General features: G+C 40.5%; 1 protein-coding gene across 13 annotated transcripts in view; it reads right to left on the reverse strand.

Moving 5' to 3' along the window:
- The window catches only part of LOC140198158 (receptor-type tyrosine-protein phosphatase mu-like), a 1049822-nt gene that overhangs the window by 165650 nt on the left and 864292 nt on the right, over positions 1–19880 (reverse strand). For all 13 annotated transcript variants that reach the window (XM_072259223.1, XM_072259213.1, XM_072259205.1 and 10 more), the window contains 2 exons: positions 4578–4729; positions 4062–4139 (listed from right to left, as the gene is read on the reverse strand). In XM_072259223.1, the coding sequence (XP_072115324.1) occupies positions 4062–4139; positions 4578–4729 (230 nt within the window). The remainder of the gene's footprint in view (positions 1–4061; positions 4140–4577; positions 4730–19880) is intronic.

The raw sequence follows: 19880 nt of genomic DNA on the forward strand, positions 1-19880 counted from the left end.
CCAAAATTTTAAATTGTATCTCTTGTTGTTACATGATTTTTTGCTTATTCTGTGTTTGTAATGTGCTGTAGAATGTTTTGATCTATTGCATGCAACACAAATCCAAAATTCATACATTTGAAATCATGTGGATAAAAAGATACAAGCCTTTTGTTCAGGGTCACTGGACTGAATGACTCCTTTAGTAAAAGAGGTTCATTCTAATTATACTTAAACCACCATGACAAATGATGAGGATGCACTCCCACTGTGTTCCTAGCAGACTAGGTCCAATATATAGTGGGTATCTGATACTGAAATTAACCTCAGTGACAATAGGACAGCAAAGACTAAAGTTATCATGCAAGGTTGCTGTTATCTTAGGCAACTGCCTTCTCTCTTACAAATTCACTGAAGGCAACAGGATTGGGTTTGCTATGATGCCTCTAACCTTCCAATTTCTTGTCAATATTCTGAATTTTAAAAACCTGCAATTAAAGGGTATGGTGGCTTAAATACCAGAATGGAAACAAAATCACCTAGATTGGTACTCCAGAGCCAAGAGTTCAAATTTCATCACATCATTTTGGGGGGTGGGGGGGGGGTGTTTAAAATGAGATAAATATATTCTGTTACTAAAATGTGAGGATCATTAGTGGTAGCCATAACTGGATTTACTGAAAAAACTTATTTGGTTTACTAAATATACTTCCGGAATGGAAATTTGCCAACCTTACTCGATGTGTGATTCCAGACAGCAGAGTATATGACTTAATTGTTCTCTGAAATGGCTTAAAAAGCCAGAGCATTTAAGAGTAATGCAGATAGACACTGGACAAGACCCTTGAACAAATAAGTAAAACAGTCAATATCTGTGAATCTGTATCCCAGTATGAAGTGTAAGGCATTGCATTTACTAAAGGATGGGAAAAAAGGAGAAGGGAAGAATTTTAAGAAAAAGATTGGTATTTGGGGCTTGTTGCTACCCTTAGTATAGTAAATCCATGGAAAATTTGGTCTTGGGAGTACAACCACCTTGCATTCAATGTCTGTAGAGGCCAAGGATTTGATTGTGGGCTTCAGGAAGGCTATGTTGAGAACACACACCAGTCCTCATCGAGGGATCAGAAGTGGAAAGGGTGAGCAGTATCAAGTTCCTGGGCGTCAACATCTCTGAGGGTCCACCCTGGTCCCAACATATTGATGCAATTGCAAAGAAGGTACGACAGTGGCTATATGTCACCAAAGACATTCACGCTTTATACAATCAGACAGTAAAGGCTAATGTGGAGACCATTCTAACTTTCTGCATCACTGTCTGGTATAGAGGACCACTGTGCAGGATTGGAAAAACCCTGCAGAAAGTTGTAAACACAGCCAGCTCCATCATGGGCACTAGTCTCCCCAGCATCCAGGACACTTTCAAAAGGCGATGCTTCAAGAGAGTGGCAACCATCATTCAGGACCCCCATCACTCAGGACATGCCCTCTTCTCATTACCACCATCAGACACACACTCAACATTTCAGGAACAGCCTCTTCCCCTCTGCAGTGAGATTTCTGATTAGACAATGAACCCATGAACACTTCCTCAGTAGTTTTTGTTTTCTTCTCTTTTTGCACTACATATTTATTTTATTTTTTATATACTTATTGCAATTTATTCTTGTATTACTATGTATTGGAATGTACTGTTGCCAAAAGAACAAATTTCATGACGCATGCTGGTGATATTAAACCTGATTTGGATTCTAATTCCTTTACTATTTGTTCATTGATATTTATGCCTTGCCATTACTGCACCTGGATGCATGTGATAGTAGATGAAAACAGCATCACTGTTCTAAAGGCACTTACACTAATGGACAGATTGTCAGCATGGAACAAAACACAGCTTAAAGAGTGTTATTCTAAACGGGATGATGTGGCACACTGCATTATGCACAAGGAGGAAGAAATACAGAGAACTGGAGGGTTTCAATTGTGCATGCAGTGAAATCAAAACAAGTCTTTGTGCTGCTTGTAAAATCAAAACAGGTTCGTATCCAGGAGACAATCTTTTGTTGCTAATGAATGCATCAAGGAGAAGCAAGTGGTAGTAAAATCAGCACATAAAATATGTCAACATCTTCTGGAATTACTCTCTACAATTTAAGGCCATCAGTCATAAATATAAATATTTCTATATACTCTCTCAACTAATATTTCCATTGGCACTTCTACCAAAATGGATTTGAATTTCACCAAAGAGGGAATTATTGCCAGGAATAGATTAATTCTTTCTTATTCATTGCAAAATAACTGAATGCCCTGAAATATTCAGCTGACAGAGGGTTAGCGTTCATTGGGAAGGTACTGACCTTGAGGAAAATGCCTGATTGCCACAATGCAAAATGAGAAGAGATGCTGGATTGCTGACGACCTGCTGTTACCCATCTCAGAGAAAGTCCAAATCTACCCCAAGAAACTTTTGTCTACATTTTATTAGTAATTTTTTTATATTTAGAGATACAGTGTGGAACAGGCCCTTCCAGCCAAACAAGCTCACGTCCCAGCAACCCACCTATTTAGCCCTAGCCTAATCACAGGACAATTTAAAATGACCAAATAACCTACAAATCCATATGTATTTGGACTGCAGAGGAAACTGGAGTACCTGCAGAAAACCCACATGGTTACAGGGAGAGCATATAAGCTCCTTACAGATGTCCCCAGAATTGAACTTTCAGCTCTGGAACACCCCAAGCTGTATTAGTGTTGCATCTACTGCTGTGCTCCTGTGGCACCCCATTTTTGACCCCAGATAACTTGCTCTGGTTCCCCAGATGGCTCAAACCCATCCAACCAACACCACCAGTCCCTGCTCCATTCCCTCTGAGCTCATCTCAGCCAGTGAGGTGGTCAATGCATGATATTGCACCCCAGAGTCCAGTGGGGATGGGGAAGACGTAAAATCAGCCAACGTCCTGCTCCTGACTTCTATCAGTTTCCCTGGTGGAACATGTGGACAGCAAGTTATTAGTCTGCATGTGACATTGACAACTAGGTAAGGTCAGCCATGATAAGATTTAGCTCACCTGTGAGGATCTCAGGAGATTATATCAGAAGTCTAATCAATCAATGCTCACATAACAAAGAACACTGAACACATTCACACGTGAACAATGGTCACTTGACTGAAGCACCGTGAAACTGTGCCTTGGAGGAGAGAAGGCTTAGTAGAGTTTTAAAACTAACACCACAACCTCTTCTTCCATTTGAGCCATTAGATGCTAAGTGCTCCATTTTCAACAGCATTAATACACTCTGAAACGATATGATCCTGGGCTGCACTTTGTATTTATACCACTCATTAAATTCTGAGGGAAAGAGGAAAATTGTCTCTTAACTGGATAAGGATCATTACCCCAGGAAGTTGTGGAAGATACCCTCAAGAATAAGATAGGTTATTAGTCTGCATGTGACATTGACAGCTAGGTAAGGTCAGCCATGATAGTGAATGGCAAGTCGGGATTGAGAGGGTGTATGACATTCTCCTACTTTTACTTTTTATCTTTATCTGGGAACATTGGAGATTTTTGTTTTGCAACTGTACCTGTGAAATCAATAAATGATAAATTTGCTTTAAAAAATGTCCAGAAATGAAATACATTGGGATTCACAAATGGAAAATATTAGACATAGTAGCAAGATGCAATTGATTCTTCCAACCAGAATACCAATCAGCATTGGTAACATGGTTGCTTGTGGGACATCTAATCAGATACTGTTTAGATTTATGGATTACACCTCAGCTTCAGCAGTGACAATTTCCACAAAAACCAACAAGGGGACCAAAACTTGGCTGCAAGTTTGTGGGAAAGATACGAGTGACACTTCACTTGTTTTAGTCCCTCTTCACTGGGAATGTTTAACTTGCATTGGATGTACTTAACATTATTGCAAGAGAAATAGTTCCTTAAATACCAGTGGAACAGAATATGAAGTCCCTGCAAAGCTCTGACTGAACATTTAAATATCAACAAAAAAAAGAGAAAAGTTTACAAGAGTGCACACTTTATAACAGCAAACAACTCAGCTACCTGGATAGTAGGAATTCTGTATTCCTGGGCTCTTCAGTGTATTTGTCTTCACAGTAAATGAAGATGGCGAGGACACGGCTGAAGGAAAATGCAAAAGCAATTTTTAAAGATTGGGAGCAACCTCAAATAAAGTTATAACAAGTGCTAAACATAGACCACATATTTAATTAACCTTACATCAACAAAAATGAGAAAATCTGTAGATGCAGATCAATCCCATTTTTAAAATTTCCTCTGCATTCTTAACAATTCCCTCCAAGTGTACTACTCACCTACACACTCGGGAAAGTCTACAGCAGCCAAGTAGTCAAACTATCCATGCCTCTTTGGGACAAAGGAGGGAACTTGAGCACCCAGAGGAAACCCACATTGTCACAAGAAGATCATGCCAACAGCGGACAGCACTATAGGAAATTAAGATTGAATCTGGGTCTCGAGTTCTGCTGCAAGACAGCAACTCCATGAGTGTGTCACTGTGCATTCCTAATTAAGGAATGGAATATCTTCTTAGCTCACCTCTTCCATTCAGATTATGTGTATCCATAAAGGAGAAAGCCTCATCACAATTAGTTCCTTGCTCAGTAAAACTCTTGTCCATTGAATTTACCATCACAGTCATCTCTTGCCGGGTACTGCTCAACGTATCCTTTCGCTTCTTTGCTAGTTTTCTTGAAATATTAAGAGAGAATAACAAAAACATTAATTTTTCATGCATCATAAAAAATAATTTGCATTGTAAATTGAAAATATTTGAATGACCAACCTATGGTGTAAATTACCAAAAATGCTTTGTACATTTGTTTAATGCCAAAAGTACCTGTCATCTTACTGGATTTGAGACTCTTAAAAAAACTCTGTACTAATGACACATGTCTTGAAATAACTTTACTGTAAAAAAATAACAGGGAATAACCTTTATAACTCCATGCATCCTAGTTATATGATCAGCAAAAGAATAAGGCAAATGTGCATTCACTTATGTCCATTTCTGCTAAAAACTGCTTCTACAAGCTACTAATAACTCCAGTCACTTTGGACAGGATAAAAACGGAGCATTACCAGTGATCACACTCATATTACATCCAAACATTTGATATCAGCAATTAACAAGTTGATCCTTGGATCCAAAATGACTATTAGTTAGGATGTCAATGGTTTGTTATTGTCACATGGAACTTTGCCTGCCATCCATACAGACCATTTCATTGCAACAGTACATTGAGAAAGTACAAGGGAAAACAATAATAGTGGTGCAGTTACAGAGAAATTTGTAGTGTGTGCAGACACTAAGATGCAAGGGCATGACAAGATACTGTAGATTATGAGATCAAAAATGGATCTCATTGTACAAAGGGACTATTCAATAATCTTAAATATCTTAAGATCTTGATATTAGAAGACTAGTCGTAATGTGAAGGGGCTGTGCATTCTACTTCGAGCAGCAATTTCACACTGGTGTTGAATATCATGGATGGTTTTGATGAGATATAAAAATGTTTCACTGGAAGGAATCACAGAAACAGACCTATGGCCCATCTAGTCGAGGCAAATGATTAATATGACTTGTCCCATTAACCTGTACCATAGAAATCCATATCACTCCCATCCATGTATCTATCCAAATTTCTCTTAAATGTTGAAATTGAACCTGAATCCACCACTTCCACTGGCAGCTCACTCCACACTCTCACTGCCCTCTGAGGGAAGAAAGTTCCCCCTCATCTTCCTCTTAAATAATTCACCTTTCACCCTTAACACATGACCTTTAGATCTAGTCTCACCCATTTGCAGTGGTAAAAGCCTGCTTGCACTTAGCCTATTATACTCCTCATAATTTTGTAGAACTCTATCAAGTCTGCCCTTATTCTCCTGCACTCTAGGGAATACATTCTTAACCTATTCAACTTTTCCTTATAACTCAGGTCCTCAGGTCCTGGCAATATCCTTGAAAATGTTCTCTGCCCTCTTTCAATCTTATTGATATCTTTTTTGTTGGTAGGTGATCAGAAATGCACATGATACTCCAAATTAGGCCACACCAATGGCAAATACAACATCAACATAAAATTCCAACTGATGATGACAGGAAATACAAACTTTGCACTCTCAAAATTTCACTTTTGAAGGCCTCTCAATAACCAAGCATAGTTTTGCCTGAAAGCAACCTGTCCCATTCCACATTTTCCAGATCCTTTGATTTATGAAGGCAGGTGGGCCAAAAGCTGTCTTTATGACCCTATCTACCAGTGATGCACCTCTCAAGGAATTATGAATCTGTATTCTCAGATCCCTCTGTTCTACCACACTCCCCAGTATCCTACAGCTCACCATACAAGTTCTACCCTGGTTTGTCCTCCTACCTCACACATGTCTGCACTAAATTCCATCTGCCATTTTTCTGCCCATTTTTCCAGCTGGTCCCGATCTCATTGAAAGCTCCCTTCTTCACTCTCTAATACGCCCTTAACCTTGGTGTCATCTGCAAATTTTCTGACCCAGCTTACTACATTATTGTCCAGATCATTGATATAGATGACAAACAACAATGGACCCAGCACTGATCCCTGTGGTACACCACTAGTCAGAGGCCTTCAGTCAGAGAGGCAGCCATCCATTACCACTCTCTGGCTGCTCCCATGAAACCAATGTCTAATTCAATTTACTAACTCATCCTGAATGCCAAGCAACTGAACCTTCTTGACCAATCTCCCATGCAGGACCTTCACAAAGGACTTTCTAAATTCCATGTAGACCACATCCACTGCTTCGTCTTCATCCACTTTCCTGGTAACATCCTGAAAAATTCCATAAGACTGGTTAGACATGAACTACCGATCACAAAGCCATGCTGACTATCCCATATCAGTCCCTGTCTATCCAATACTTATATATCTGTTCCCTTAGAATTCATTGCAATAACTTACCCACTACTGATGTCATGCTCACTAGCCTATAATTTCCTGGCTTATTCTTACAGCCTTTCTTAAACAACGGAACAACATTAGCTATCCTCCAGTCTTCTGGCATCTCACCCATTGCTAATAATGTTTTAACTATCTCTGCTATGGCTCCTGCAATCTCTGCACTAGCCTCCCACAGGATCTGAGGGAACATCTGTCAGGCTCTGGGGATTTAGCCATCCTAATCTGCCTCAGAACAGCAAACACTTCCTCCTCTGTAATGTTTAAATGGTCTATGACCTCACTTCTATAGACTATGTAAATACAGATGCAAAATTTCCATTTAAGATCTCCCCCATCTCTTTCAGCTCCATGCATAGATGAGAACTCTATCTTTAAGAGGACCTATTTTGTCCCTGGCAATGCTTTTGCTTTTCATATATTTCTCAATGCCCTTGGGAGACTTCTTCACCTTGTCTGTTACAGCAACTTTATGCCTTCTTTTAGCTCTCCTGATTTCCTTCTTAAATGTTATCTTGCATTTCTTATACTCAAGTACCTCATTTGCTCCTTCTTGCCTATACCTGCTATAGTATGTACCTCCTTCTTCTTAACCAGAGCCTCAATACGTCTCAAAAACCAAGGTTCCCAAAACCTGTTATGATGACAGGAAATACAAAATTTCACTTTTGAAGGCCTCTCAATAACCAAGCATAGCTTTGCCTGAAAACAACCTGTCCCATTCCACATTTTCCAGATCCTTTCTGATACAATCAAAATCAGCCCTTCTCTAATTTAGAATCTCATCCCGCAGAGTAAACCTATTCTTCTCCATAATTCTATTGAAAGTAATGTTATTATAATCATTAGATGTAAAGTATCCCCCTATGCAAACCTCTGTCACCCTGTCTCATTCTCTAATAGGAGATCTAGAAACACAGAAACATAGAAAAATTACAGCACAATACAGGCCCTTCAGCCCACAATGCTATGCTGACCATGTACTTACTTTAGAAATTACCTAGGGTTACCCATAGCCCTCTATTTTTCTAAGCTCCATGTGCCTGTCCAGGAGTCTCTTAAAAGAACCTATCGTATCAGCCTCCACCACTATCACCGGCCGCTCATTCCACTCACTCTGTGTAAAAAACTTACCCCTGACATCTCCTCTGTACTTACTTCCAAGCACCTTAAAACTGTGGGCGCTTGTGATAGCCATTTCAGCCCTGGGAAAAAGCCTCTGACTATCCACACGGTCAATGCCTTTTATCATCTTATACACCTCTATCAGGTCACCTCTCATCCTCTGTCGCTCCAAGTAGAAAAGGCCAAGTTCACTCAACCTATTCTCATAAGGTATGCTCTCCAATCCAGGCAACATCCTTGTAAATCTCCTCCACACCCTTTCTATGGTTTCTACATCCTTGCTGTAGTGAGGTGACCAGAACTGAGCACAGTACTCCAAGTGGGGTCTGACCAGGGTCCTATATAGCTGTAACATTACCTCTCAGCTCTTGAACTCAATCCCATGGTTGATGAAGGCCAATGCACTGTATGCCTACTTAACCACAGAGTCAACCTGCACAGCAGCTTTGAGTGTCCTATCGACTCAGACCCCAAGATCCCTCTGATCCTCCACACTGCCAAGAGTCTTACCATTAATACTATATTCTGCCATCATATTTGACCTATCAAAATGAACCACCTCACACTTATCTGGGTTGAACTCCATCTGCCACTTCTCAGCCCAGTTTTGCATCCTATCGATGTCCCGCTGTAACCTCTGACAACCCTCCACACTATCCAAAACACCCTCAACCTTTGTATAATCAGTAAATTTACTAACCCATCCCTCCACTTCCTCATCCAGGTCATTTATAAAAATCACGAAGAGTAGGGGTCCCAGAACAGATCCATGAGGCACACCACTGGTCACCAACCTCCATGCAGAATATGACCCGTCTACAACCACTCTTTGCCTTCTGTGGGCAAGCCAGTTCTGGATCTAGTATCACACTTCCTCTTGTTGGGCTCTATGTATCAATTAAGGAAACTTCCCTGAACACATTTGACAAACTCTATCCCATCCAGCCTTTTTATGGTATGGAAGACCCAATCAATATGTGTAAAGTTAAAATCACCTACCGTCAGTCACAATCTTACGTTCCTTGGAACAGTCTGCAGTCTATCTGCAAACTTTCTCCTCTAAACCCCACTGACAATTGGGCAGTCTATAATATAATCCCATTAATGTGGTCATCACTTTCTTATTCTATTTTTCCACCGAAATAGCCTCAGTAGATGAACTCTCTTGTCATGTCTATGTACTACCATGACATTTCTTCTTACTTTTAATGCCACCCGTCCGCTTTCCTTTAATTCTCCTGCCCTATCACATTTAAATTGATGGAATGCTGAAACATTGAGCTTCCCCTACGCCCCCTCCTGCAATCAAGTCTCACTAATGACTGCAGCGCCATAATTCCACATGCTGATCCATGCCCCAAGCTCATTTGCCTTTCCTACAATACTCCTTGCATTGAAATACACACAACTCATAACATTAGTCCCACCATGCTTAACGTTTTGATTTCTGATTTTGTACGTAGGCTTAACAACATTGTTCCCACAACCATTCCACTATGGGCTCTGGCACTCTGGTTCATATTTTCCTGCAACTCTAGTTTAACCCTCCCCTCACCCCCCATACTCTAGTACAAGCAAACCTTCCCATAAGGATATTAGTCCCCCTTCAGTTCAGGTGCAAACTGCCCACCTGTACAGGTCCCACCTTCACTGGCTGAAGCCCAATGATCCAAAAATCAGAAGCCCTTCCTCCTGCACCATCTCCTTGGTCTCATGTTTAACTGTATTACCTTCCTAATTCTGGCCTCACGAGCACGTGGCACAGGTAACAATCCTAAGATTACTACCCTAGTGGTCCTGTCCTTTAACTTAAACGCCTAACTCCCTGAACTTACTTCACAATACTTTGTCATCTTTCATACCCATGTCATTGGTACTGACATGGACTATTCACTCTCCCAGTTAAGAATACTGTGGATGTCTCTGACCCTGGCACACAGGAGGCAACGCATCATCCAGGAATGTCTTTTTTGTCCATAGAACTTCCTTTCCGTTCCCCTAACCATTGAATCCCCTATCACTACAGTTCACCTATTCCCCACTTACACTTCTGAGCTACAGAGCCAGAATCAGTGACAGAGACCTGGCTGCTGTGGCTTTCCTCTGCTAGGTCATGTGTGACTCCCCCTGCCTCCCAACAGTATCCAAAGTGGCATACCTGTCGTTGAGAGGAACAGCCACAGGGGTAATCTGCATGGCTGCCGATCCCCATTCCCCTCCTGAAGGTGACCCAGTTAGCTGTGTCCTGCATCTTGGGTGTATTACTTCCCTGTGTATCTTGTCCTCAACCCATCAGCCTCCTGAATGATCCAAAGTCCATCCAGTTCCAGCAAATCCTTAACACTGTCCACTGGAAGTGGCAGTGGATGCCACTTCTTGCAGGTGCAGTTATCACGGACGCTGGAAGTCTTCCTGCCTTGCATGGCTGCTCCAAAAAGTTGGTAACCACAACCAACAATTCTAAAATGAGATCAAGAAATCTTCTTCGTAAAGAATTTGGTTATACTGTGGACTCTTTTCTATTTCCACAAACTGAGGAAAGCCAGCTGTATTAATTGTCAGCAAACCTTCTAAATTCTACTCATTCAGAGGTGTCTGCATGTGTGCAGTTCTGCTTCTTAGCAAACGCTTGTCATCAAGGTCAACATGGTGTTCCCTAGGCATCTCATAGACGTGAAGATGGCCTATTTACTGCCTGGAAAAATGATACAATGAAAACGGATTTCTACCCCAATCTTCTCCAGTTTGTCCTACATTAACTAAGAGGCCACAATGTGGTTAGATTACCTAATTAGCAAATATAAACTCTTTGCCAACAATATGAAGACGAAAATCAAATCCCAGTTAATTGAATAAATCTTTAATTCTATTTACAAAGTTACTAAGAAATGATTAATTCCAATGGCATAACTATCGTATTTTCATTAAAACCCACCTGGTTCACCAATAGCCTTCAGGAGTGAAAATCTGTTGGCTAACGACAAAAGTACCACGTGCATCATGTTATAACTGTACAAAATGTTTGTGGAACCACACTTGGAATATTGTGTGCAGGTCTAGTTGCTAGCTAAAGGTAGGATTTCTTTAAGCTGGAAATGATTGCAGCAAGTATGTTATCAGGTCTGGGGAACTTGAGTTATAAGGAGAGATTGGAAATGAGAGAGTTCCCTTTCCCTAGACCAGAGGAAGCTGAGGGGTGACCATATAGAGATATATAAAATCACATGAGGATAGATAAAGTGAATGGTCTTTTTCCCAGGATAGGGCAGTCTAAACCTAGAGGGAATTGATTTGAAGTGAGAGGAAATTTAAAAAGAACTTGAGAGGCTTTCTTTTTACCCCACACACAAGGTGTTGAATCTGTGGAATGAGCTGGCAGAGGAAATGGTAAAGGGCAAGTACAATTATGATTTTTAAAAGACATTTGGACAGGCACATGGTTAGGAAAGATTTGGAAAGATAATGGCCAAACATTGGCAAATGGGATTAGGTCAAGTAGGCAACTTGGTCAGCATGACCTACTACCATGCTACATGATTTAATGATTCCTATCCAGTTCGATCAATATGTCAGACACCTAATGTAGTGGACTCATTACTGCCTTCAAGAATAAAAACTGCAGGCCCTCCAAGATATAAAATTCCAAAGGTACGCCACATCCTGAATGAGAAAATATTTCCTTTTCTCATCCTAAACATGCAAACAAAAGCTTTCCACTGTCTCCTGGTACATGTTACAGTAATAAACAAATAACAATAATAATTGTGCCTGGACACAAGTCACTGAAGGAAAATGTGTAGGTGTTGGAAGCTGTTAGGAAGGCAACTGTATTGTTTTTATTATCAAAGGCCTTGATTACAGGAGAAATGAAGAAGCTTGAGAGACCACATTTGGCACATTAGGTACAGCTTTGGTCTCCATACAGATTATAGGCTGTATTAGAGGCAGGAATGTAATAAAGGCTCACTAAACTAGTTATAGGGATGGTGTATTTTTTTAAATAACAGGAAGTTGAGTAGACTGCGACTGTATTTTTTTAAGCGTTTAGAAGAATTAGTGATTTTATCAATAATGTATACAAAATCATTAAAGAGTTTGACAGGGTAGATACAAGAAGAATAATTTCCTCAGCTAAAGAGATAAGAGCAAGGGGCACAGTATGAGAGGAAGGTGCAGGCTGTTATTCAGTCAGATCATCCCATACGTAAGTACGTTGAGATAGGTGAAAAAGAACAGAATGCAGAGCTTGGGAAAAATAGAACATTAGCATTACCCAATCTATATTACTTTACAATATTCTTCTGGTAGGCATACCAAAATGGATGACCTGACCCATATCCAAATTATTTGCCATCTTTCATGTTCATGTCCAATCATTCAACCTGTCCATATCCCCCTGAAATTACTTTACAACCTCCTGCATTTTCACTTTATATTGTCAATAAATCTGGATATGTGCCATTGGTTTTCTGGTCCAAACTGTTGACATAGATTGTGAATAGCTGTGGGCCAAGCTGTATGCGGCAACCTATTACACGCAGTCTGCCAACCTGAGAAGGAACTGAGGTTGGGGCAAATTTTACTATCACTGGATGAAATCATTTTCCTCATGGGCAACAAAGATAAAAGTCATAAAATCAAAAAGGGCTGTAGCTGTTGAAGAAAGAGAGCAGATCATCCCTTTGACAAAGTATTTCATGAAGCACAACAATTGTGACCTTGCCAAAGGGCACTTACATCCTGAGAGTAAGTTAAAGAGAACAAGCTGCACTTTTAAAGCATTGTCTAACAAATCAGTTTTAGTGATCCACAAATTAATTCCAATATCAGCAGTCATCTTGATGCATGTTTTACAAAGCTTTAGTAGTCAGCTTGCCTGCAACAAGTATTGCTCTGCCATGATTTCCCTTTGTAGAATATTCAATGAAGAATTTTATATAAATATCTATATTAAAAAAGAGATGTACAGCATTTTTTTCTTCCAGTCTACTTGTAAACCCAAAGAATCCTTTCAGAAATAAAAGTCATTTTGAATCACTGATTGAACAAAAATGACAACTTGCTGAATAGTTACCCAAGCCTTTAAATAATTTCCTTGTATTAAATCTATTCTGCATATTCCATCATAAATTAGTTTCACTGCAACGGAGTGGTTTGGATGATAATTTGTCGTATCTTAACAGTAAATGATTTGGAGGGAGCCAGAGCTGAATAATAACATTTTGTAATCTTCAGGATTCATTTAAAAACTGCAATTCCCAATAACTACTTTGCTCTAATAGTTTGGACTGACAAGAATAGGTTAAACTTGCTGAGATCTTGATTTAAATCAATTCTAATTTTTAAGGGATTGCTACTGAAATGCTCTTGATACATGATTGAAATTTTCCTCGTACAGCAGCTTTTCAGAATTTCCATGATTGATTTTCCTGACTTTTTATAATATAAATACACCAGCTCATTCACAATTCATATGGAACAGAAACAAATAGATAAATATATGTGCACTCATACATTTATGTGGGCAGGGTACAACCCAGACGCAGTACAGACCTCAAGGACGTACTCAGTTCTGCAAGCCCAGATTCACAGATTCTGTATATCTATGCACCTACCCAAGTCCAAACCATTCCCAAACCCACTTTCAAATATGTCCTTAGGCACCAACACAACGGCACTGGCATATACCTATTTTCTTTCACAAATCTACACTCAAAAATACATTTATGCGACAGAGCAAGCTGACCCACCTCAAAAATGTACTCAGACAACAACACAAAATGAAACAAGCACCCATACATTAAATCAACTATGTCTCCAGCTAGAGCCTTACACAGAGACTGACACTTATACATATTCCCTTCGTCGAAACTAACACAACTATTCAAACCCAAACACTCACACATACCTATATACCAATGGTTGTGAAGTACTTCAGGTTGGGCATGTGGCGAAGTGGTTAAGGCATTCGTCCAGTTATCTCAGGGTCGCTAGTTCGAGCCTCAGCTGTGGCAGCGTGTTTGTGCCCTCGAGCAAGGCACTTAATCAAATGTTGCTCTGGTCTGTGCGAGCAGTGACGCCTCACACAGACTTCCAATCTGCGCCTTGTAAGGCATGAAAATGCCTGACGCAGGCCTCTCATGGTCTGAGTCGATGTTCCCTCCCCCCCAGGTGTCCAGAGGTTATATAAAGCACTAAACAAACAGAAATAATTTTCTTTTTTTTATTCTCATACTTTTTCAATCATGGTAAACCTGTTTTAACCACAATGCTCAAAACTTCCCTGATGTTTCTCATCTCTCTTGGTCTGAAATGAAATTATCAACAGCATAGGCCAGAAACAGCTAACTAGAAACATAATTTGACACCCTTCAGAAATACCAATGGCAAGAAGGACTCTCTTCCTGGATCCCGACAGCCCCTTGGGTTTCAAAATATGGGATGAAGCTCTACTATCTAGAACAACAAGCAGTTTGGAATGTACACCCCTCTTGAGAAAGCCCCTTCAAGTCATATGCCATCCTGATTTTGAAATATTTTGGTCCTCCTTCGTCATTATTGGGTAAATTTAATTTCTCAGTCAAATCACTGAAATGCAGCTACTGGTCATCATCACACAGCTCTTTGTGTGATCTTACTGTGCATACATTGTCTCCAGATTTCCTACATTATAACAATGACTACACTTCAAAAGATAATTGTTCAAGTACTTAAAGACACCTTGAGAAGGATGGTAAAGGTGCCATGCAAATCCATGTCCATGTTCTGGGTGCTCAAACTCCCTATCTGGCAAAATCACTGGATTATCTTCATTAAACTTGATGTTGTACTATACCCAATGTCATTCTACTCTGGCAATGGCCAATACCTGAGGACATCCTCTTAATGTGAGTGGAGGAAAGTTTATGGGTACCTATTTTACTCAGAGCCTGGAATGCACTGTTGGGGTGAAAATTGGAAGTGGTTTGTTATTGTCACATGTATTGAGATAAAGTGAAAAGCTTGCCTTGCATACTGTTCATTCAACTCAAATCATTACTAAGTGTATTGAGGTAGTACAAGGTAAGACAATAACCGAGTGCAGAATAAAGTGCAACAGTTACTAAGGAAGTGCAGTGCAGGTAGACAATAAGGTGCATGATCATAAGGAGGTAATTTGTGAGGTCAAGGGTCCATCTTATTGTACAGAGGCAGAAACCTTCACCTCATTTAAAAAGGACCTGGATGACCTCTGAAGGTGAATAATCCTCGAGATACCAGACCAAGAGGTGGGATTAACCTTGCCCATGTATAGCCAGCACGATGCACCATAATTTTCTACACAGTTTTCTGTTCTAATTCTGTTTATTCTGTCTTTCTAGATCTCCAAGTCATGAGGTTTCTTTCTTTATTTCCCCCAGAACATTGTGTTTTAATGACAATCGTGAAGGCAAAATCTTAATGTTCTGCTTCACATTGTCCTCCCCTGACATTTCAGGATATCCACCATAAAATCTTTTAGATACTCAACCAAAAAAAGATATCCAATTGTACAAAACCATGGATGAAATATTCATTCACAACTCTACACTTCTGTAGACCTGCATAAATTATGACAATAATGGATGGTTTTTCGTAGTTAATTCTATGGCACTAGAGCATTAAAACATATTTATTTATTTAAATAGAATTTGCATTCAATATGATACACAATTTCTTTTGGCTAAAGCTGTCATCTAAAGTAAAAAAAACACAACAAGAAGCTAACAAATTAAGCAATGTATAATTTATGTGTAAGCGAAGTAGCTTTTAATGCTTTAGTTCATGCTGCCTTTAGTGTATATTACAGTACCCATGGTAGCAATAACCATACTTACCTCTTTAAGTTAAATGAAGAATTTATATTCTGAGCTCAAGGAAAATATGAGAAGTTCTGATGCAATTATTTAATTCCAAATAAAAGCAAACAAGTAGGATATTTTTAAGATATTTTGGTGTGTGAGGATTTTATGCAGCATAATTTTGTATTTTAGCTTTAATGCAGAATACTAGCTTCTTGTGTCAAACTAATGGTATGGAAAACATATTTTCTGCTCCTTGGCAGATGTGAAGAGATGTCCCAGCATGCAAGAGTTCTGGACCATTGATCTAGACTCATGTGTCTGAAATCTACCATGGCAACTGGGGAATTAAAACTTAGAAAATTAAATAAACGTAGAGCACAGTATTAGACCTTCAGCCCACCAGGTCCATGCTAATAATTTTGCTCTCTACACTATAAGACCATAAAACCATAAGATATAGGAGAAGAATTAGGACATTGGGCCCATTGTGTCTGCTCCACCATTTTATCATGATTGATCCATTTCCCTCTCAGCCCCAATCTTCTGCCTTTTCCCCTTATCCCTATATGCTCTGATTAATCAAGTCTATCAACCTCTGCCTTAAATATACCCAATGATTCGGGCTCCACAGCCACCTATGGCATCGTATTCCACAGATTCACCATTCTCTGGTGGAAGAAATTCCTCCTCATCTCCATTCAAAATGGACATCTCTCTATTCTGAGGCTGCATCTCTGGTCTTAAGAGTCCCCCACCATAGGAAACATCCTTTCCACATCCACTCTATTGAGGCCTTTCAACATTCACTAAGTTTCAATGAGATTCCCCTCAGTCTTCTGAATTCTAGTGAGTACAGTCCCAGAGCCACCAAACATTCCTCAAATAAAAACCCTTTCATTCCCATAATCATTTTCATGACGCAAACACGAGGAAATCTGCAGATACTGGAATTTCAAGCAACGCACATAAAAGTTGCTGGTGAACGCAGCAGGCCCAGGCAGCAACTCTAGGAAGAGGTACAGCTGACGTTTCGGGCCAAGACCCTTCATCAGGACTAACGGAAAGAAGAGATAGTAAGAGATTTGAAAGTGGCAGGTGGAGGGGGAGATCCGAAATGATAGGAGAAGACAGGAGGGGGAGGGATGGAGCCAAGAGCTGGACAGTTGATTGGCAAAAGGGATATGAGAGGATCATAGGACAAGAGGCCTAGGGAGAAAGAAAAGGGGGAGGGGGAAAAAGCCCAGAGGATGGGCAAGGGGTATAGTCAGAGGGACAGAGGGAGAAAAAGGAGAGAGAGAGAAAAAAAATAACAATAATAATAATAATAATAAATAAATAATGGATGGGGTACGAAGGGGAGGTGGGGCATTAGCGGAAGTTAGAGAAGTCAATGTTCATGCCATCAGGTTGGAGGCTGCCCAGACAGAATATAAGGTGTTGTTCCTCCAACCTGAGTGTGGCTTCATCTTTACAGTACAGGAGGCCGTAGATAGACGTATCAGAATGGGAATGGGACGTGGAATTAAAATGTGTGGCCACTGGGAGATCCTGCTTTCTCTGGCAGACGGAGCGTAGGTGTTCAGCGAAACGATCTCCCAGTCTGCGTCGGGTCTCGCCAATATATAGAAGGCTGCATCGGGAGCACTGGACGCAGTATATCACCCCAGCCAACTCACAGGTGAAGTGTCACCTCACCTAGAAGGACTGTCTGGGGCCCTGAATGGTGGTGAGGGAGGAAGTGTAGGGGCATGTGTAGCACTTGTTCCACTTACAAGTACCAGGAGGGAGATCGGTGGGGAGGGATGGGGGGCGGGGGGAACGAGTGGACAAGGGAGTCGCGTAGGGAGCAATCCCTGTGGAAAGCGGGGGGGGGGAAGATGTGCTTAGTGGTGGGATCCCGTTGGAGGTGGCAGAAGTTATGGAGAATTATATGTTGGACCCGGAGACTGGTGGGGTGGTAGGTGAGGACAAGGGGAACCCTATTCCTAGTGGGGTGGCGGGAGGATGGAGTGAGAGCAGATGTGCATGAAATGGGGGAGATGCGTTTGAAAGCAGAGCTTATGGTGGAGGAAGGGAAGCCCCTTTCTTTAAAAAAGGAGGACATCTCCTTCGTCCTGGAATGAAAAGCCTCATCCTGAGAGCAGTTGCGGCGGAGATGGAGGAATTGCAAGAAGGGGATGGCATTTTTGCAAGAGACAGGGTGAGAAGAGGAATAGTCCAGATAGCTGTGAGAGTCAGTAGGCTTATAGTAGACATCCATTTAGATAAGCTGTCTCCAGAGATAGAGACAGAAAGATCTAGAAAGGGGAGGGAGGTGTTCAGAAATGGACCAGGTAAACTTGAGGGCAGGGTGAAAGTTGGAGGTAAAGTTAATGAAATCAACGAGCTCAGTTTCATGAACCTACTTTGAACCCTCTCCAATGTCAACACATCACTTTTTAGATAACGGGCACAAAACTGCTCACAAAGTTCCAAGTGAAGCCTCACCAGTGCCTTATAAAGCCTGAACATTATTACATCCTTGTTTAATATTCTAGTCCTCTCAAAATTAATATTAACGTTGCATTTGCCTTCCTCACCACCGAATGAACCTACAAAGGAACCTCCTGCACAAGGACTCCCAAGTTCCCTCACACCTCAAATTTTTAAATTTTTTCTCCATTTAGAAAATAGTTTAGGCTTTTACTTCCACCAAAGTGCACAACTTATACACTTCTGTCTGCCACTTCTGTGCCTATTCTCCTAATCTAAGTCCTTCTGTAGTCTTGCTGCTTCCTCAACCTATCTGCCCCTCCACCTATCTTCATATCATGTGCAAACTTGGCCACCAAGCTATCAATTCCATCTTCCAAATCATTGACACATAATGTAAAAAGAAATGGTCCCAACACAGACTCCTGTGGAATACCACTAGTTGCCGGTAGCCAACCAGAAAAGGCTCTGTTTATTCCCACTCAGCCAATGTTCTATCCATGCTAGATAAATTCCTGCTGAACATCTTTGTAATTATCCCTCCCACAATTAAATGATTTCCATATTGTCCATGTCCTAACCTCTTCCATGGCCATGCCATAGCTCAGGGAGTAGTGGTCACCATCTCTGATATACTGAGCCATAGACAGGTCTGATACATGACTAACCTAGTTAATTGCCAAGTACTAGATGCAGTATAGCCTCTTCTCTAGTTATGTCCAGAAACTCTGTTAGGAATCCTCCTGGACACAAAGAACAAATAAATATTCCATTGATTTTTGTCTTACTTACTCAACCTCAATGGAAAATGAGGTTTTAGAATTGATTCTGTTTAACAATTTTTTTCTTCCTCTATTTGGAATCTCTCCTCCCTTATCTTAATAGTTTGGCCAAAACTTGGAAGGAATTATGAAGAAATTCCTCTTTATATATGACTGTACATTTACACAGCAAAACTGAACATCATGTTGCTTTACAGTTACTTTTCAGAACCTGTACAACATTCAAAGTTCAAAGAAAATTTATTATCAAAATACATATATGTCACCATATACTAACCATATTTTCTTGCAGGCAGTCACAACAGAACAAAAAAGTACAATAGAATCAAAGAAAAACTACACACAAAACTGACAAACAACCAATGTGCAAAGGAAGACAATTTGGACAAATACAAAACAAAAGATAAATAAATAAATAACACTGAGAACATGAGTTGTAGAGTCCTTGAAAGTGAGTCCGTAGCTTGTGGAATTTAAAAGCAAGCGATATCCATGCTAAAAATATTCAGAAATGCGACAAACACCTTCCAAGATGTTCTTGAATTGTTGGAGTAGCAAATGAGTAGTGAACATACAATGAAAGCTTTCACAAGCTTGGCAAATTTGTGGTAGTCCTTCGGATTCGAAGAAGATATGCTGTTGTGCAGTCCATCTGTGGACATGGAGGAGGCTCTGCAGTCGCAATCTGGAAGCGCA

Source organism: Mobula birostris, chromosome 1, assembly GCF_030028105.1.
Source record: "Mobula birostris isolate sMobBir1 chromosome 1, sMobBir1.hap1, whole genome shotgun sequence".
NCBI classification, from domain to species: Eukaryota; Metazoa; Chordata; class Chondrichthyes; order Myliobatiformes; family Myliobatidae; genus Mobula; species Mobula birostris.